We start from the raw sequence: 21,608 nt of genomic DNA, 5'->3' as shown, positions 1-21,608 counted from the left end.
GTACAAGAAATGTTTTACTTAGGCCTCTCATTCTTGTTGAAAGAGTAATGGAAGTCGTGCCGTTACTGTAGTTGCTGCTTTCTCCCTGGATAAATAGTTTGTTATACTTTGCAGGGACATGAGGACCACTCTGACATCTCTTATTCACATGAGCACCAGCCTCTGTTAATTAGTGTTTATCTCTAAACAGAGCTCTTGTTCTAACTAAGACTTTCTTCTGCTTCAGTTCAGTTGGAGTGGGCAACAAATAATGATCTTGCACTGGTCCATGACCCTAAGCCGTGTGATACCTTCCATTCAGCATGTTGGACTAGGGACTACTACCCAGACCTGTGCTGGGTCATATCGTTTGCCAATCACCTGCAGCTAGCAGCATGTACTGTACTTAATGATTTTTCACATAGCCAATATCATCCATCATTGACTCAGATAGGAAGCTTATGCTCAAATAAATTTGTTAGTCTCTAAGGTGCCACAAGTACTCCTTTTCTTTTTGTGAATACAGACTAACACGGCTGCTACTCTGAAACCTGTCAGATAGGAATGCGTCTTTCGATTATAAGGAGCATACCGAAGCCTAGATGGAACTTCTGAAAGGCAGACTGGGGCTCCTATACATAGTACTTAGAACAGAGCATCGTAACCATCCCATTAAACATCATCTCCATGGAAGATGCAAATAGTCATTTCTATTGTGCCATTTTTAAAGCTGCAAGTGCAACAATTCCACGTGGCTTCCAACCTGGATACATTCCATGTTTGAATGAGGATTGTGTAGACTTGCTGAGGCAGAATGAGGACTCAGGTGATCCGGAGATTGCAGACCATCTTATAGAATCATTGGATGCCGCTCACTGGGCTCGATGACAGGAAGTGACAGTGGCGCTTGATTTTACGTGGTCAAGCCAGAAGAGCTGGAGCTTAATTCACCGACTAGCTGTGGCTCAACTTCCATGGGCACAAAGCAGGCTGGCAGTTACTTCAAATTAGATTGCCAGTCATCTGTTGAAGGTTGCCAAAGCTCCTGTTGACAGAGGTGTCAAACGACAGGTACATGATGAGTGGCGGCGTTTCGTAAGGATTAATCTAGTTGACAGTAAAATGGAGCATTCACTAATCTGGAACTGGATAAAGTGCTGAATGATTTAAAAACAGGTACAGCTCCCAGGTATGATAGAATTCCACCTGAATTAATGAAACATCTGGGTACCCTTGCTCAGGAATAGCTTGTTCGGTTTTTCAACAGTTCTGCGGGAATCCAGACTGCCTAGAATCTGGCACCAAGTAAAGGTCATCGCCTTGCTGAAACCTGCAAAAGATCCACACTTGCCTTTGAACTACAGATCAATTTCACTCCCAAGCATCTTCTTTAAGGTGCTTGAGCGTCTGATTTCTCAAAGAATGTCACCATCTGTAGAAGGCATGCTGGTACCAGAGCAAGCTGGTTTTTGCCAGGGTCATAGTACATGTGATCAAGTGCTGGCACTTACAAATTTCATCGAAAAGGGATTCCAACATAAGTTGAAGACTGGTTCAGTTTTTCTTGACCAGACCATGGCATACGATACAGTTTGGCACATGGGCCTTTTGGTGAAATTGTCTAAAACTACACCAAGTTGGTTTATGTGTGCAATGGCTTTGTTTTTGAGAAATCACCATTTCTATGTGCACACTGGTGACAGAACAAGTGCCTGGAGGCACCAAAAGAATGGCCTACCACAAGGATCAGTATTATCTCCAACATTATTCATTTTACTTTCGAATGACCTACTATATATCAGGTCTCACAAGTTTGTTTATACATATGACATATGCCTCGGCACTCAGTTACACTCCTTTGACATACTTGAGAGTGTTTTGAATGCAGATATGGTGGCTATGGCCGATTATTGTCATTGGTGGCATCTGATACCAAGTGAAAGTAAAACTGTTTTGAGTGTTTTCCACTTACATCATGCACAAGCAGGCAGACAGCTGAATATAGTTCTCAATGGTCAGCGAATAAAGCATAATTCACACCTGGTTTATCTAGGCATCACGTTGGATAGAGCTCTCACCTATTATGATAATCTTACAAAGACAGCAACTAAGGTCAAAATGCACAACAATCTGCTCAGAATACTGGCCGGAACTACCTGGGATGCTAACATCCAAACGATACACACTTCAGCCTTTGCACTCTGTTATGCAGCAGCGGAGTACTGCGCTCCACTATGGGCTTGCTTGTCTTACACAAGGATGATCGACGCACAACTTAATTCCACCATGTGTATTATTTCAGGCACACATAAATCTATTCCTCTACCATGGTTACTGGTTCTCTGCAATATTGCTCCACCCAGTGTTCGCAGAGAGGAAAACATAGGAAATCTCATGACAAAATTGTGTGATATGCTACATCTACAGTTAATTAAAGACTTGTTTAATCCACCATATGGTTGTCTGCCCTCATGGTGCCCATTGTGGATAAGCTTACCGGGTGAGGAATTTACAGTAGAGGATGCATGGTGAGCTTCATGGTCTGCAGAGATAGTGACAAATAATTATCTTGTCTTGGACCCCACTCAGTGTCAACCTGGGTTTTATTTACCACAAAGGTAATGGTGCTGTCTCAACCGGTTTCGTACCAGACATGGAATTTGTGCTGCAGCAGAATTTCGGTAGCCTTTTATACACAGTCCACTATGTCAATGTGAGCAGCCACAAACCATGACACACGTTGAGGACTGAAAAATGACTCATCTCTCTGGAAGTCTTCGTGCCTTGAACATTGTTGATAAAAACACTGTGACTTCGCTTGACCGGATTACATACACTAAATAAATAAGTGGATTGTATCTGTCTAGACTGGAGTCCATTGCAAATTGAGAGGTCTGGTCCCAATTAATGGGTGACTTCTGGAACGGGTAGTAGAAGAGAGTACTGTTACTTATCAGCTCTTTCCTCACCTCAGATTTAGCATTTATTGGAAATTTAAGACACAGCTGTTCATAAAAGACCAATGAGCAACAAGCTTCCTGTTTACCCAAACTGAAATCTCCAGAGGATATGATTCCGTACATTTCAACTTGAAGGATTTGTTACTGGATGTTTGAAAACTATTTTGTGCAACCCTTTCCTGGTCAAAAAATTTCAACTAAACTTTTTTCCACAGAAAAACGCCATTTCATCAAAATAGGACTGTTTTGACTAACATTTTGTTGCTATAAGATGGAATGGATAGGAGAGCATGCCACCCCCAGACTAATAGCACACAGTGGTAAGGGCACTCACCTGGGATGTGGGAGTCCAAGTTCAAGTCCTTTCTCTGTTTCAGGGACTTGAACCGGGGTATCCTACATCCCAAGCAAGTGCCTTAATCAAAGGACTATTGGCTATACTTAGGGGGGGGTCTTTCTCTCAATTTTTTTTCATGAAAAATTTCAGAAAGTCTCTGCTTTGTTTCACATTTTGAAACCTTGACATTTTTTGTGAAATGGAATTTCTGTTTTCTGGCCAGCCCTAATGTTGAATACTGCTTACTCATTGGAAATGACATAACCATGGGTTGCAGAACCAGGCCCTTACCAAAACAAAACAAATTTGTAGATTATGACTGACTATTCTTATTCATCAGGCACAAGAAATAGGTTGCACATTCTCCCATTCCTACAGAAAGAAAGGTGAGAGGGAGGGAAGAGGCAAAAAAACAGAGCTGTCAACATCTGCATGCAAAAGAAAGCATTAGCTCACAAAACATGGCAAGACAATGTATCCTCAGAAACGAAGTGACAACAGTATAACTGCAAGGTAAGTATTCAGGGTGGATGGACAAATGAGAGATGTATTGAGACACATATGAGAGTAAGACAAGTGTTGCTATGAAAGCATATGTTGATGTACATGTAATTGGAAGGCAAAAGACAAAAATAGGGTGTAACTTAAATATCCCATATACATGGATGGAGTTTTTAAATGATCTCTCCCACTGTTCACTACCTTGTTCTTATCTAGATTACATCTTACCCAGTCTTTGTGTTACCCAATTAATCAGTTTTATTGTATCCCCCAATTCCTAGGAACAGTGGCTTTTTTAATGGATTTTTACATGATTTTGATAGCAATTCAGCTATTTCATGCTTTTAGTTCATTTGGAACACTTGGTTATCCAATACACTGAGCCAAATTCATGCCATATTCTACACCAGTGGTCGGCAACCTGCGGCCCGTCAGGGTAATCCGCTGGCCGGCCGCAAGACAGTTTGTTTATATTGACCATCCATAGGCACGGCCGCCCGGAGCTCCCATAGGCCGGGAACGGGCAGCCGTGCCTGCAGATGGTAAATGTAAGCAAACTCTCTCACGGCCCGCCAGCGGATTACCCTGACAGGCCACGTGCAGCCTGTGTGCCGCAGATTGCCCACCACTGTTCTACACCATTATTCATGCCTGGTGTAACAGAACCATAATGTCAACTGTACCAAAGATGAATCTCCCCCATTTTCAATTTAAAATTTCATTTGTAAATGTTCTTTTTTGGTGTTTTCACATTTCGGTGAGGAAGGGCAATGATAAGCTTGCACTGTGTAGTGCATGTTTATTATATACAGTGGACCAGACCCTCATCGGATGTAGACTGGTGTAGTTCTATTGACTCGATCAATTGATACCAGCAGAAGTTCTGGCCCTGTATGTTTACAATGTATTGTAGAACAGGGAGTTGTCTGTGGAAGTTAATTATTGCTCTTGAACAATGAAGTATTCTTTTAATGCACATGCCTCTGACTCCAAAGCCTCCTATCGCCCGTGTAGTTTATTAATTATCTTAGCACTAATTGGCATTTTAATAACTTTCCCTATGATTTAGACTTTCTTAATAAAAAGGTTTAATGTCTACATTCACTCCTAGCTGCCATTTACTTTATCTACAGTTCATATCCACTTTTCACATTTGTAGCTAAATCTTTACCATCCACACAAAAACGTGCAGATGGGGAAAATGCATGTGTAAAAGACTGATGGCTTTAGGGTGTAGAGCTTGCAATGCATTCTGCATGGCGTGAGAAGGATTAGAACAGCAGTTCTCAAACTGTGGGTCAGGACCACGAAGTGGGTTGCGACCCCATTTTAATGGGATCACCAGGGCTGGCATTAGATTTGCTGGGGTCTGGGGCCAAAGCCCTAGCATGACCCCTCACATGACTCCTCCTCACCCCACCCCACCCCCAGCCTGGTGCCCAGGCGCTCTCCCTGTCCCTTCCCCATCCCACGTTATCTGGGGGGGGCTCTGTCCTCCCGCTGTGCTGGATGCCGATTTCTGAAGCGCAGGGCTCTCCCGGGAACCCCAATGGTGAAAGGAGCAGAACCTGGGGCCACCAGGTGGCCCCACGCCAGCAGCTGTTCTGGCACAGCTGTACTGCCCCCAGCGGGCTGTACAGACCCAAGACAGGAGACAGCTGCGTGGAAGGGCTGGGAGCGGTACAGCTGTGCTGGAGGAGCTGCCAGCGTGGGACCACCCGGCAGCCCACAGTTCTGCTCCTTTCACCACTGCGGTTCCTGGGAGAGCTCTGCGGTTCTGAAAATGTGTCTTTCTGGTATGGCGTACTAGCGATAAATTTCTTAATGGTACGGAATACCTGACCGTACCTGCTTACTTGCACCACTGTTTATAAACGTACTGTCGCACTGTACTTTCCAGTGGTGATTTCAGTTTGTAAAGTAGCATTCTGCAGGGTGTACAAGGCTCCTGCTCTCTAGAGGTGGCCTTCCAAACCACTGTCTAATCTGGCACACCTTTCAATACACTTCTTTCAGAAGGCGAAACCATTAACAACTACGATTTACTATACATTTACGAGGCAATTATGAAGCAGGTACCACTTGCAAAACACATAACTGTTCCATTACACTGAGGACATCTTTTCTCAGAATACTGACAGACTAGAACGCTAATTAAACCCGTAACACAGGCTATTTGATTTTACTCAGTTTTAACTAGCATTTTATTTCCTCAGTCTATTGTCCTTATTTCAAGTTACGTTTCCTGAAATTCACTGAGCCATGATCTGGAAAGCCGGCTATTCCATCCATTTAACCACTCAGACTGTCTTTTGGAAGCTAAGTGAACACAATTTTAAAACAGAAAAAAATACTATGCCCTAGATTCTTCTTCTTCTCCCTGTAGAGTCTCTTTCTGCTTCGCTGCACTCCACCTCTCACCTGGAGGGCTACGCTTCGCTGCACTCCACCTCTTACCTGAAGGGCTATGCTGTTTCATATTAAAAGTTCCTTTTCACAGACTGAAAGGATTTTCAGACATTGCAAGGATCTGTAATCCCTTTATATTTCTTCAGTTCTGAATTGTTTCCTGGATCATTCTGTTACCAGGGTTTTATCTGTCCCTTTTAACTAAGCTGTACTTATTTCAGTGTCATTTTAATCTTCAAAGAAAAACAATATGCATTCCTTTGCAATATACCATATATGGCAACTATTAATGACATAGGGCCAAATCCTTTACTGAGGCACAACTCCCAAGGACTTCAGTTGGGAGCAATGTGTAATATGACTGCCTGAGCTCAAGCATCTGAACACAGTCTCTCCCACGCCCATACCATCCCCCCCATTTTATCCCCTCCCTTATTCCACCTGCTTCTCCATGCACTGACTCCACACTCTCATCAGTCATTCCACACCCCATCTTCATTACTGCATCTACTCTCCCACCCACATTCTCCTTCCACAGCCTCTCCCTCAGTTTCACTCTGTGTGTGTGTGTGTGTGTGCATACACAAAAGATAAAGAGGGAAAGAGAGAAAGGAGAGAGAAAGTGAAGGATGGAGGACAGCTGAGAGAGGGACAACAGAGGAGACTTTGAGCTCCTTACCCCCAGCTTGACATACCACTAGATATTGAGTGACAGGGAAGCCCTGGGACCTCTTCCCTGTCTCCTCAGACAAACAGCACAGGAAGTGGCTATGCAAAGGGGAAGCACCCACGGGGCTGTGGTATCAAAAGTATCAGGAGTAGGGGAAGGCCTAGACAACACAAGAAGTGGTCAGGGAAAGGGAAGCCCTGGATTGCCTCCCCAACCCAGGCCAGTGCCACTGAAAGTGCCCAAAGAAGAGGAGACCTGGAGCACCTCCCCATCTCAGTCAACAGCACTAGAGGGAACTCCTCTGAGTGGCAGGTACCTTGCTGAGCATCAGGTTTGCCAGCAGGAGCACAGCTCTGTAAGCGTGTTGTTTTGATGGAACCCTGTGTAGGAACTGTGCCTAAGGCCTGGTCTACACTGCTGCTTAAGTTGATGTAAATTACATCATTCAGGGGTGTGAAAAAGTCACCCCCTAAGCAACGTAGCTTACATCAACCTAATGTGGTGTCTACACTGCGCTATGTTGGCCGGAGATGCTCTCCCGCCAACTTAGCTTTTGCCTCTTGGGGAGATGGAGTACTGAAGTCAACAGGAGAGTGCTCTGCTATCGACTTATCACTTTTCACCAGACCCGCAAAATCGACACCACTGGATAGATTACAACAGTGCCGATTTAGTGTGCTAGTGTAGACAAGATAACATAATTTGATCCATGCCTCTGTAGGTACTAAGAAGGGCAATATTGCTAGCAGGGAGCCTAATCCTGCACTGTTGAAGTCAATGGGAATTTTGCCACTAACTATGATAGGTGGAAAATTAGGGCTACAATAATTGCATATGTGCGCAAAATATCGATTTCTTGTTCATTTGCCTTAGTAAATTAATTGGCTATGGATAATTAAAGCAATCATGATGTAATAACAAAGCATTTGCAATGAAACACACATGTAGCTGTGTGATAAAGAATATTTGTATGCTGTATTTGACTGGTAACTTGGTAATATACTATACTTATGCATTTTGATTTTTTGAGGTTCAATCATTTTGTTAAATTTAGATTAAAAGTCAGCTGAAACAATGCTGTAATTTTAGAGGTTTTTAGGGCTAAATCCCATTTTAGTTTTTTTTAATTAAAAATTTCAGTGGTTTTCAAATATTACACAAAAGTTTATAAGGGGCATAGAGATGAACATAGTTAATCCGGGAGCCAAGCAATTTAAATACATTTCTAGTTTGAATCAATTTGCCTCTTCAGTGCACATTCAATTGAATTGCTTCATATTCCTAAACAATATTTGTTATAGGCAAAGCTCATAGTACTGCCTATAGTTAAAGTAGATTGACACTTTCCATAATAAGATCCTGTTTTCAGCAGCTTATAACTTTGCCAATTTTTAACTGTTTAGACTGAAATTTCCCATGCAGGTTGTCTTGCCTCCGGCTAAATCTTTTTGGAATGTTTCAGCTAAAACAGTGCAGCTATTTCTGAGAACATGATGAAGAAAAAATAGGTTGTTTTGCCCATTAAAAAAAAAAATTCTTACAACCATTTTGTTGAGCTCTAGCACCTCTATACTGAAGTACAGTCTTGAAATTTGGCAGGGTCACTTTGGTGTTAGTAATGTGATTTTTGCTGTCCCTGGGAAAAATGACCCTTCAAGTTAAAGAAGTATTGGCTGGATGAATGGACTATAAGGTGGATAGACAGTTGGCTAGATCGTCGGGATCAACGGGTAGTGATCAATGGCTCCATGTCTAGTTGGCAGCCGGTATCAAGTGGAGTGCCCCAAGGGTCGGTCCTCGGGCCGGTTTTGTTCAATATCTTCATAAATGATCTGGAGGATGGCGTGGATTGCACCCTCAGAAAGTTTGCAGATGACACAAAACTGGGAGGAGAGGTAGATATGCTGGAGGGTAGGGATAGGATACAGAGGGACCTAGACAAATTAGAGGATTGGGCCAAAAGAAATCTGATGAGGTTCAACAAGGACAAGTGCAGAGTCCTGCACTTAGGACGGAAGAATCCCATGCACTGCTACAGACTAGGGACCGAATGGCTCGGCAGCAGTTCTGCAGAAAAGGACCTAGGGGTTACAGTGGATGAGAAGCTGGATATGAGTCAGCAGTGTGCCCTTGTTGCCAAGAAGGCCAATGGCATTTTGGGATGTATAAGTAGGGGCATTGCCAGCAGATGGAGGGACGTGATCATTCCCCTCTCTTCGACATTGGTGAGGCCTCATCTGGAGTACTGTGTCCAGTTTTGGGCCACACACTACACGAAGGATGTGGAAAAATTGGAAAATGTCCAGCGGAGGGCAACAAAAATGATTAGGAGACTGGAACACATGACTTATGAGGAGAGGCTGAGGGAACTGGGATTGCTTAGTCTGCGGAAGAGAAGAATGAGGGGGGATTTGATAGCTGCTTTCAACTACCTAAAAGGGGGTTCCAAAGAGGATGGATCTAGACTGTTCTCAGTGGTAGCTGATGACAGAAAAAGGAGTAATGGTCTCAAGTTGCAGTGGGGGAGGTTTAGATTGGATATTAGGAAAAACTTTTTCACTAGGAGGGTGGTGAAAACTGGAATGAGTTACCTAGGGAGGTGGTGGAATCTCCTTCCTTAGATATTTTTAAGGTCAGGCTTGACAAAGCCCTGGCTGGGATGATTTAGTTGAGGATTGGTCCTGCTTTGAGCAGGGGGTTGGACTAGATGACCTCCTGAGGTCCCTTCCAACCCTGATATTCTATGATTCTAAGACCCTCCCCCCAAAAATCTCACTTTGCAGATGCTCAGTAGAGATTTATTAGAGCTTGGTGGTGAAATTCTTCACAGATTCCATCTGACCGAGTATGCTCCAGCTCAGAGCTACTGGAGATGAGCAAGACTTTCCCTTCAGTTGCTCTTCCCAGCAGCCAGAGCCCACTGCAGCACTGGGCACAAGTACTCAGAGCCAGAAGACTCTCTCCAATGCTCTCAATGCTCCCCTTATGTCCACTGAGTGAGGAGAAGGAGAAATCCAGAGCCGTCTCTTGGGTACGATGAATCAGAGCGATCACTCCGGGCCCCATGCTTTGGAGGGCCCCACGGGCCAGTGTGATTCGCCAGTGCAGTCAGTCCCGGAAGTGACGGATTCATCACTTCCACCCTGGGCTCCGCAGTCCCCTAGGGATGGCCCTGGAGAAATCAACCACACTGAAATGCAGACAAGTGAAGACTTGGGTTCTGAGCAGCAGGAGAGGGGATTGCAGAAGCCAAAAAGGGAGGAGCAGAAAGGGAGGGTGACCAGGAGCCAGGATAGGAGGTTGGACAGCTTAAGTAGGTTATCAGTGAGCTCCTGATGGAGACATTTTGGCCTCTTACTATTCTTCTTATCTTCATATCAAGATAGTTTTCTGTTATGATTTAATATTGTCTCCTTGAGAAACTGCCAGCTCTGCTGAACTCATTTTCCCCTTAGATTTTCTTCCCATGGGACCTTAACCTACCAGTTCTCTGAGTTGTTTAAGTCTGCTTTTTTGAAGTCCATTGTCTTTAGTTTGCTTCTCTCACTCCTTCCTTTCCTTAAAATCATGAAATCTATAATTTTACGATCACTGTCACCCAAATGGACTTCCATGTTTAGATTTATAACCCATTCCTCCCTGTTAGTCACAATCAAGTCTAAAATGGCTGTTTACTTAGTTACTTCTTCCACTTTCTGAAATAAAAAGTTGACTGCAAACCACAATACATTCTGAAAACTTGTTGGAAATTTTGTGTTTTGCCATATTACTTTTCCAACAGATATCTGGGTGATTACAGTCCCCCGTTATTACCAGGACTTGTGTTTTGGATATTGTTGTTATTTTTTTTTCTACAAATGCCTCACCCGCCTCTTTCTCTTCATCTGATGGTCTCTATGGTCTACCATGACATCACTCCTGTTTTTCCCCCTTGTAAACGTATTGTCAAACGTAATAGAAACTTAAATACAAAACATTCACTGTTGCTAAAGGGTTTGGATAAATATCATGATTAGTATGGAAAATACTCCATAAACCCTAACTCCCATAATCTCTGTCAACATAAAAACTTTATCTCATTATGGATTTGTAGAAGAACCTGGTTAACTTTCACTTCACTAATCTGCAATCTGGACAATTCTCTTTCTGCCTTTCAGCAAAGATTTGACAGGAGAGTGCAATGATGAACTCTCACATTAGTAGGATTTTATTTTACAAAATATACTACAGAACACTCACTAGTATTCTATGAAGCTTTACACTCAATTAAAATTAATTAAATCAACAAGATACATTTTGTAAGGCAGCATCCTTGGTTTTCATTTTATATTATTAATCAAATATCTTCACATATGTGCTAATTTATAAAATGTAATAATTATCAATGGAACTCCCAGTCAATGGTGTGAATTAGTGAGGTTCCACACTATGTATTATTTCTCCTGCCAAGTCTCAGAAAGGAAGTATCCTGGTTTTGAAAACACATCCAGTTGGTCAAGAGCTTTTCAGATCTTTAGTTACTGCACAAATCATCCAGTGTGTGCAACTGTATTGCATCTGTAATATCTTCTGGTATCCGTGATACTGATTCATAGGATTCTAGAGATATCTGTATGAACATATTTGCACATGTAGTTTGGGTTAACACGCAATATGATAAAAACTCACGACATTTCTACTTTTCCATTTTTGTTCAGGCTTGTATTCCAGCTTTATCTTCATTCCTATCTGATTCATTTTGATAGTCATCAACAAATCTAGATGTATATGCATCTTGAAATACATTCCTTGTCAATTTCTAACTCCAAGCAGAGGAAATATTTGCCATTTGCATTGGTGATCACATTGGCTGGTCACATTTTTCTGTGTGAATGCTGTAATTCCGGCCGCTATTGCGGGTACAAAACCAGGAAAATAAAAATCTTTGTTTACCATTCTGTAATAACTAACAGTAGAAGAGCAGCAGGAATGCTCTAATATACTATTGTACCTGATAAGCAATGAAACTATGGGACAAACTAGTTTAATATCTGACAACAACAAATGCTTCACATTTTCTCCTCTTGTTATTTAACTTAAAAGAGAGATGTCTGATGATGATTGAGTTTTATAAACATGGGGTTACTGGAGAACTTCCTTTTACATTGTCCCTCACACTTTATTATATTGTATAGGATAACGCAACACACTTTAGACAGTTCTTCCAAGAGTACTGATTTACCTGGTATATTATCAAATGTTCTACTGAGTGCCAGTTTCTACCCACCAGCACAACATGGTCTGCAGGCCACTGGCTAGAATGTTAACAAAGAAATTAGGTATCTAAGGGCTGTCTCTGTCTGACCCAGAGATCTCACACAAAGGAAAGAGGGGCAGAACAGAGGGAATAGAGAGATGGCATGGGGTGGCCTTGGAACCATCTCATACCCACTGCAGTCCCTGGTGAGGTGGGAGCAAGGAGCCTAGCCAGTTGCTGTCTCCCTTTACACTGCCATGATGTCAGCCTTCTGTGTGCTACTATGACACCAAAGTAAAGCTTGCTAAAAGGAACTGCTCTTATAAACCATAGCCAGCTTCTATCCATCTCTTCTTCACTACTCCCTGGGAGCCACTGAGAACACCTTCTCCTCACTCACCAGCAGAAGAGCTCTATTGAAAAATTGGGTTGGGGGGGGAGCCAGGAAGAGGATGAGCCAAGGGGATAAGGAGGTGAAACAATTGTCGAGACAATTATCTATTTCTGTCTCTGAAATATTGGAGAATTTGATATAGTTCGGTGGAAACAGATCCTGTGGCTCACCAATACCACTGGAGAAATGACAGGATTAGGTATGAAAAATATTAAAGGTAACTGCATATTGTCAGGTAGTCCTCTTTATAGATATACTGGACTTCAACATGGGAAACCCAGCACAACCTATTACAACACAAAGGGAAAACAAACATGCTGCCTTTCCTCTTCAACCTGTGATACAATCAGACAAGAGCGATTGCAGGTTGTCACTTCCCCCATACCTCAGCAATCTGTCTCAAACATGAGGAACACTCCTAACAAATAAATGAAGTTGGCAGTTTCAACAAACATGTCATCACTTTGACAATCAATTGTGAACCTGCACTGGGCTAAATCAGCCCAGTTCACACAAGGGTGATCTATCCAGGTCTGGTAGAACAGAAATAAAATGCTTGCATTAGGCTTCTCCATACTTTGTCAGTCTAAAGAGGATGTAGACTGGTTTCCTGGTTTCAAAGCTCTTATTTTCATGAGCACCAGATCACACTGTTGTTGTAGTCCAAGTTACACACCTTTGAAAATGATACAATATTCAAAATCTTTGGATTATGTTTCACCTTTCAGTGCAGATAAAAAGTGTTATTTCTAGGGCTGTCAGGCGATTAAAAAAATTAATCACAGTTAATCACGATTAATCACACTGTTAAACAATAATAGAATGCCATTTATTTAAATAGCTTTGGATGTTTTCTACATTTTTCAAATGTATATATTTCAATTATAACACAGAATACAAAGTGTACAATGCTCACTTTCTATTTATTTTTATTACAAATATTTGCACTGCAAAAAACAAAAGAAATTGTATTTTTTGATTCACCTAATACGAGTACCATAGTGCAATCTATTTATCATGAAAGTTGAACTTACAAATGCAGAATTATGTACAAAACCCCCCTGACTTGAAAAATAAAACAATGTAAAACTTTAAAGCCTACAAGTCTACTCAGTCCTACTTCTTGTTCAGCCAGTCGCTCAGACAAACACATTGGTTTTCATTTGCAGGAGATAATGCTGCCCACTTCTTGTTCACAATGTCACCTGAAAGTGAGAAAAGGTGTTCTCATGGCACTGTTGTAGTCAGTGTCACAAGATATTTAGATGCTAGATGCACTTAAGATTCATATGTCCCTTCATGCTTTAACCACCATTCCAGAAGACAGGCCTCCATGCTGATGACAGGTTCTGCCTGATAACAAGCCAAAGCAGTGCGGACTGACACATGTTCATTTTCATCATCTGAGTCAGATGCCACCAGAAGAAGGTTGATTTTATTTTTTGGTGGTTCGGGTTCTGTAGTTTCCGCATTAGATTATTTCTTTTTTAGGACTTCTGAAAGCATACTCCACACCTTGTCCCTCTCAGTTTTTGGAAGGCACTTCAGATTCTTAAACCTTGAGTCAAGTGCCGTAGCTATCATTAGAAATCTCACATTGGTACCTTCTTTGCGTTTTGTCAAATCTGCAGCGAAAGTGTTCTTAAAATGAACATGTGCTGAGTCATCATCTGAGAATGCTATAATATAAAATATATGGCAGAAAGCAGGTAAAATAGAGCTAGAGACATACAATTCTCCCCCAAGGAGTTCAGTCACGAATTTAATTAACATATATTTTTTTAACGAGCATCATCAGCACGTGTGTCCTCTGGAATGGTGTCCAAAGCATGAAGGGGCATACAAATGTTTAGCATATCTGGCATGTAAATATCTTGGAATGCTGGCTACAAAAGTCCTATGTGAACACCTGCTCTCACTTTCTGGTGACATTGTAAATAAGAAGTGGGCAGCATTATTTCCCGTAAATGTAAACAAATTTGTTTGTCCTAGCAATTGGCTGAACGAGAAGTAGGACTGAGTGGACTTGTAGGCACTAAAGTTTTGCATTGTTTTGTTTTTGAGTGCAGTTATAGAACAAAAAAAAGTACATTTTTAAGTTACACTTTCACGATAAAGTGATTGCACTCTAGTACTTGTATGAGGTGAATTGAAAAATACTGTTTCTTTATCATTTTTACAGTGCAAATATTTGTAATAAAAATAATAATATAAAAAGAACACTGTACACTTTGTATTCTGTGTTGTAATTGAATCAATATATTTAAAAATGTAGAAAAAATCCAGAAATATTTAATAATTTTCAATTGGTATTCTATTGTTTAACAGTGCAATTAAAACTGTGATTAATTGTAATTAATTTTTTTAATTGCAATTCATTTTTTTGAGTTGATTGTGTGAGTTAACTGCAATTAATTGACACCCCAGTATGCATCCGATGAAGTGAGCTGTAGCTCACAAAAGCTTAAGCTCAAATAAATTGGTTAGTCTCTAAGGTGCCACAAGTACTCCTTTTCTTTTGACACCCTTAGTTATTTAATTTTCCTATATGCTTTTCAGGTGAAGGTCCAAGGTCTGACAAACGCTTTGAGAGGTTTTGTTTAGTTTTTTGTAAAGTAAACGAGTTTTATTTAAAAATTAAGAGACAAGCCAAAAAGTCAACATACCAATAGCCATCATGTAATCCCAGCGGTCTAGGAGGCACATATTGAAGATCAGGTGGTCTGATGTTTGTCCCTGGCCAATAAGTGAAATATTTCTCTCCATGTTTTGGCAGACTGCAGAAGTCCAGCCGATCAGGAACCAAAAGACTATCAGGAGAATTACAGCCAGCATCCTCAACACTCGGCCACCTGTCATGTATGGAATACGTTGAGCAGTTTGGGACAGGAATACCTTCAAAACTCTGTAAAACCAAAGAATGACATTTGAAGGATCATTACTTTCACATTTATTATATTTAAATTGAACTGATTGCTTATTAGAGACTGCCAGGCAACAAGAATTAGCGAATTTGACCAGTAATTTTTAAAGCAAAGTTTGTGTCCAAATCTCCTAATCAGAGTTGAAATTTTTTCTACAATTGAAGAGCAAAAATACACAAAATCTTCTGTCTTGAGTATCATCATATGAACAACCCTTGATGTTCAGCAATAAAATCTTACTTCAAGATTAGCATCTACATTTACTTTTACAGGAGAGAAAGTAAATGTAACTGGCACTTCTTAACAAAGAATAGAATAGGGTCTATTAAGGCAGAAGAGCTAGAGCTTAAATCACAGTTTGACTATAAATACAAGCTTAACACTACACGTTAAGTGAACTTGGGGATCTCAGTAAGTTCAACATTATTCAGCTGTTTTCTTCCTGACAGTTACACCATATGGAGGCATACTTTTTAATCTTTCCTTGTTTGATAGATATGATGTTCAGTTCTCCCTTTTTAGATACTAAATATTTTATATTTGATGCAGATTCCAAAACACTTCAGACAGGAAAAGAGATGGGATCAGGACAGATAATTTTCACAGGAGTGAGTCACGCACAAATTTCCTCTACCTTTATCAACCAAAAACTAATCTTGCATTCTCATTTTTAGAAGAAGGAGCTTACTACAATTCCTGGATCCTTAAAAATTTAGCCTGACCAAAGGATTTCCCACCATGCAGGGTGAATGCCACAGAATAACACTGAGTTCCTCAGGTAGGAAAAATAACCACCCTTTTCTTGCATAACTGGGGGAATGTGAAGGGTATAAATTAGACCACAATTCAAGAAAAAATGTATAGCATGAAATATATGAAGCTTTGAGAATTATGGAAGCATTACTTTTCAACAATTTGAGAATTATACCAGCAAATTTCCTTTTCTATCTATTTTGGCTCTTCAAAGTCAAATTTTTAGATAATATTGAAAGCCAACATGTTAACCTGTTTTGGTTGGGATGAGTCAGGACAAGTCAAATTTCTTCCAGCACCATCTCAATGACTTTTGTCCATAAAAGCTCACCTCTGCCCCACCTCCGCCTCCTCCCCTGAGCGTGCCGCCGAGTCCTGCTTCTCCCCCCTCCCTCCCAGTGCTTGCGCTGTGAAACAGCTCTTTCGCACAGCAAGCGCTGGTGGGAGGGAGGGAGAGAGGGGGGAGGAGGAGGAACACGACGCACTTGCGAAGAGGCGGGGCGGGGGCTGGGATTTGGGGAGGGGTCCAATAGGGCCAGAGAGGGGGCGGAGTCAGGGCGGGGTCAGGGGGACACGAGCACACACCAACACCAAGGAAAGTTGGCGCCTGTGTCTACACTACAAGCAAGGGATGTGATTCCCCTGCTTATGCACACATACTTGTGCTAGCTCTCATCAAGCTAGCATGAGTATAAATAGCAGTGTAGCCACGGTAGCATGGGGAGCAGCCCAAGAAACACCCGGTTTCAGACACGTACATACTCGGATACACTGTGTCTCTGCTTCAGTTACCTGTGTTACTATAGCTACACGGCTATTTATGCTTACCCTAGCTCGATGAGTACAGATAGCCTGAGAGGCTGAGAGCTGGCAGAAAGGCAGCAGACAGCGAGAGAAGCAGGGATGAAAGCAGCTCGGAGAGGGAGTAGAGCAGGGGTGGCCAACCTTGGCTCTGGAGCCCCATGCGGCTCTTCAGAAGTTCATATGCGGCTCCTTGTCTAAGCACCGACTCCAGGGCTGGACCTACAGGCGCCAACTTTCCAATGTGCCGGGGGGTGCTCACTGCTCAACCCCTGGCTCTGCCACAGGCCCTGCCCCCACTCCACCCCTTCCCGCCCCCTCCCCTGAGCTTGCTGTGCCCTCGCTCCTCCCCGTCCCATCCCCCCTGAACCCCCAGCACGCCATGAAAAAGCTGATCGGGAGGTGCTGGGGGACGGGGGGTGGAGCTGATGAGGGGCTGCTGATGTATTACTGGTTTCAGAGTAGCAGCCGTGTTACTGTGGCTCTTTGCCAATGTACACTGGTAAATTCAGGCTCCTTCTCAGGCTCAGGTTGGCCACCCCTGGAGTAGAGGGACAGAGCTCATTGGGGCACAGGATTGGCTGGAGAGGCAGGCCTGGAAACTGTGAGCAAGGAAACTCCAGCTGTTTGATTCCTGCTGTGTTCAGGGAAACAGGACTTTATATACATTCCCTGTAAACAAAATATCTGACTTGTATAATCAATTTCTCCTCCTAAAGGAAACAACCTGGCAAGCCCCCAAATATTGATTAACTGCATGGGTCCAAAGAGGCAACAGCATGAACAGTCCTGCAGTGGCAGCTGAACGTATAAAATAACCTACCTGAGCAATTTTTCTTAATTTCTAATTTCTATTATTTTATGGCTTTTCTGAGTAATCCTGTCAAACAGCTCCGTTAAACAATTCATTGATTTTTGTGATACAAAAGCTATATTTACACACATTAAATGATGAGAAAAGGGTTAAGAAGTGGGCAGAGTGTATTGCTGACTAGACTTCCATACGGGAGGCAAAGTTTGCTGGCTATTTTCACTGGCGAAACACAGTATATGGGGCTAGCTACTCAGCCTGTTTAAATCAGTATAATTCCAATGAAGTCAATGGAGCTATGCCAATTTACGTCAGTTGAAGACCAGACACACATTTTCTACTTACTGGACTTTTTTTAAAGTAAAGTAAAGTTTTAAAAGGTCGCATCTATCAGTGCAAGAAATGTAATTGAGAAGATTCAGGCTCAGACTCTGCTATTTTCAGTACAGCTGAGCTTGCCATCACTTTTGCATGACATAGCACAGATGGCATAGAAATGTTGATCTAGAGATGAGCATAACCTTGCATATACGGAGACACCCCACAGCTCTGCCAGTGCACTATATTAGCGCTCCGGTACAACAACTCAATCTACTACTGAAAAAAACTTTTCAGAATCATCTTCTCGCAATTCTACATGTGCAAGAGCATTGCAAATGCCAAAAGAAATACAGAAGACACCAGAATTTCTAGAACATTCTAATAGTGTTTCTTACCATGATGTTGGAAAAAACATGGAGAACTAGCACACCAGTGACCCAGCAACAATTTACATCTATCACCCACAATAACAATAATAAACTCAAAAACTTAAATGATGCCCCTCATCTGGATATCCCACTGTGTCTTCTGTGTCTGTCCTTGAGACTGACTCTTTGGACCAAGATGTCAGCAGTTAATAAATAAAAGTAGTCGGTGTAACCTGAAGTAAAGCGTGCACTGGAGATGACTGTATGCTTCAAACAAACAGAGAACAGAAGGCAAAACCAGCTGGTACATGGAATAGATGCAGTGTCTAGAGACTGTAAATGAGTAATGGGTCAGTATTTTAATTTTGTCTGTAAATTGGTTACCACTACCCCTGCATTGCTATTTAGGATCAAATGCTTGCCTTTGCTGAGTGGGTGTGCTGGGCTAAGGGCATGAAAGGGAAGAGAGTCTCTTGGGGCTGTGGAGCTCCAGTGGGCTAATTTGCCCAACATTGCCTTGAATATTCTACCTAGCTGTTGCATGGGCCCACTAGGAGTAGGGGAACAGGCCTTCCTCCCATCTGTCCCCCCAATCCAGCTGTTAGGGACCAGATCATAGGCAGTCAAACCTAGTGGGTCAGAGCTGGAACTGGCATCAGGAGCCAAGCCAAGGGTCAGAGTGGAAGTTAGGAATTGAGAGGTGGGCCAGTAGCCAGAAAATGAGCCAGACTCAGAGCTGGGCCTGGTAGCTAATGGTCAGGAGCAGAGCATAGGGGCATGAACCAGAGAAAAGGCAAGGATCAGGCATGAGGCAGGAGCGGGGCAGAAATTGAGGGCAAGGGCAGGAGCAAGGCATGAACCAGGAACAAGCACAGGAGAAGAGCAGGAAGTGGGAACAGGAGTTGGATGCAGATTGCAGGAAACATGCAAGAGTGGGGTCTAATGCTGCAGCAACAGAAAGTCCACGTGGTTGCTCTGTCATAAATATAAAGGGAAGGGTAAACCCCTTTAAAATCCCTCCTGGCCAGAGGAAAAATCCTCTCACCTGTAAAGGGTTAAGAAGCTAGGATAACCTCGCTGGCACCTGACCAAAATGACCAATGAGGAGACAAGATACTTTCAAAAGCTGGGGAGAGGGAAAAACAAAGGGTCTGTTTGAGTGATGCTTTTGCCAGGGACAGAACAGGAATGGAGTCTTAGAATTTAGTAAGTAATCTAGCTAGATATGCGTTAGATTATGATTTCTTTAAATGGCTGAGAAATTAAGCTGTGCTGAATAGAATCCTGATTTTACAGAGGTGATTCTTTTTATTGTTACTTCTTTTTTACTGTTTCTTCTATTAAAATTCTTCTTGTAAGACCAGAATGCTTTTTTCATTGTTCTTAAGATCCCAGGGTTTGGGTCTGTGGTCACCTATGCAAATTGGTGAGGATTTTTACCAAACCTTCCCCAGGAAGTGGGGTGCAAGGGTTGGGAGGATTTTGGGGGGAAAGACGTTTCCAAACAACGCTTTCCTAATAAAATAAACCCTGATAAACTTTTGGTGGTGGCAGTGGAAGTCCAAGGGTAAAGGGTAAAATAGTTTGTACCTTGGGGAAGTTTAACCTAAGCTGGTAAAAGTCAGCTTAGGAGGTTTTCATGCAGGTCCCCACATCTGTACCCTAGAGTTCAGAGTGGGGAAGGAACCTTGACACATGCAAGAGTGGGGTCTGATGCTGCAGCAACGGAAAGTCCACATGGTTGCTCAGACAGCCCACCCCAGTCATTTCTGGCTCAAGTAGTGCGTGTAAACCAATCAGGTGACCACACACCTTGGGCATTCCAACAGACTTCCTGTGAGCCTGATGTTTCAGGATTTGGTGAATTGCTGCTTCGTCTCTCTCACTTGGAGGTGACAAGAGAGCATCAGAGACCCAAGCCCATCACTGACCCAAGTTTAGACCCACTGAAACAGAAGACCTGCACACTCAGATCCTTACAGCAGTATAGCCACTCTAGCCAATGAAGGATTTGGCCCAAAATTTATAAGGACCTGTCTGGGGGGTAATAAATGGCAATGTTCATATTTGAGGATATACTGGTGATACCTTAATGAATTACTGATCAAACAGACTAAAGAATTGAATGATCGGGGAATTCAATTATGCGTTTCCTAACAAATCATATTGGCTTTTAAATAGACATTGATTCCATGATTCCTTACCCTGGATTTAAAGAGGACTTGTATTATAAGAGACAAGCCCAGCCCAGCCCAAACTTGTCAGACAAAGTGTGACTCAGAGGAAAGAGAGAAATGCTATTAAGTGGGGGTGGGATTTCTTTTTTTCTTAATGCGTGGTAACAACTACCTTTGCAAGCACATAAATCTAGGATCTAAACATGGTCCTAATCTATAAGCTGTTTCTGTATAAGTCCTCCCCCATATCTCCTGAGGGTTTTCTACTCCCTGTTTTCTTCTTACATTAAGTGTAGCTATTGTACTGTATCTGTAAACAAATATTAATGTTTATACAACACACAGAAGATATTGGATTGGATTTTGGAATATTCCACTGGAGCCAGAGGAACATTATTAAGGTAATTTTGAGAATCTTTGACAAAAGGCCTATTAAGAGTGTAGGGAATAATTTATGTTGCCATAATTTCTATGTATGTGGGTTAGGGTGAGGAAAGTTTAAAGTAAGGAGGTGAGTTCACATGCAGGAATCAAAAGGCTATCAGTAGGAGATTGTGAAAAGGGGCTCAATACTTATCTCATTTAAGTCAGTGGCAAATTTTCCCACCGACTTTAATGGGAGCAGGACTGAGCCCAGTATCATGCAACTTTAATAATATGGAAATATTAAAAATACTTTATTTGTTTTCATTGATATTTATTAATTTGAACTAGATCTTGTCAATCCATCCACATGTAGATTTGGAATGAGAAAACTGATTCTTATTTTCTTAAATTAAATCAGCCACCTAGATTACAGTATTTTCCCATGCTGTATACATGTTTTGTATTCATCTTTCATCTCTGTGCCTAAAATTTCAATCCAATGTTAAATGTAAAATGGGCCCTCTGAAGAAAGCTGATTTTCTTGTGGAATTCTGATCAAAATGTTTCGGTGTGTGGAGCTGACTCTGAAGAGTACAGCTAG

General features: G+C 42.0%; 1 protein-coding gene across 1 annotated transcript in view; it reads right to left on the bottom strand.

The window, feature by feature from the left end:
* The window catches only part of GPR158 (G protein-coupled receptor 158), a 319,256-nt gene that overhangs the window by 21,234 nt on the left and 276,414 nt on the right, over nucleotides 1–21,608 (bottom strand). Inside the window, exon 7 of the mRNA XM_073334275.2 lies at nucleotides 15,153–15,391. Within this exon, the coding sequence (XP_073190376.2) occupies nucleotides 15,153–15,391 (239 nt within the window). The remainder of the gene's footprint in view (nucleotides 1–15,152; nucleotides 15,392–21,608) is intronic.

This window comes from Lepidochelys kempii, chromosome 2 (genome assembly GCF_965140285.1).
Source record: "Lepidochelys kempii isolate rLepKem1 chromosome 2, rLepKem1.hap1, whole genome shotgun sequence".
Taxonomy (NCBI): domain Eukaryota; kingdom Metazoa; phylum Chordata; order Testudines; family Cheloniidae; genus Lepidochelys; species Lepidochelys kempii.
Note: the sequence above shows the minus strand (reverse complement) of the source record. Positions and strands in the feature narration are given on the sequence as shown.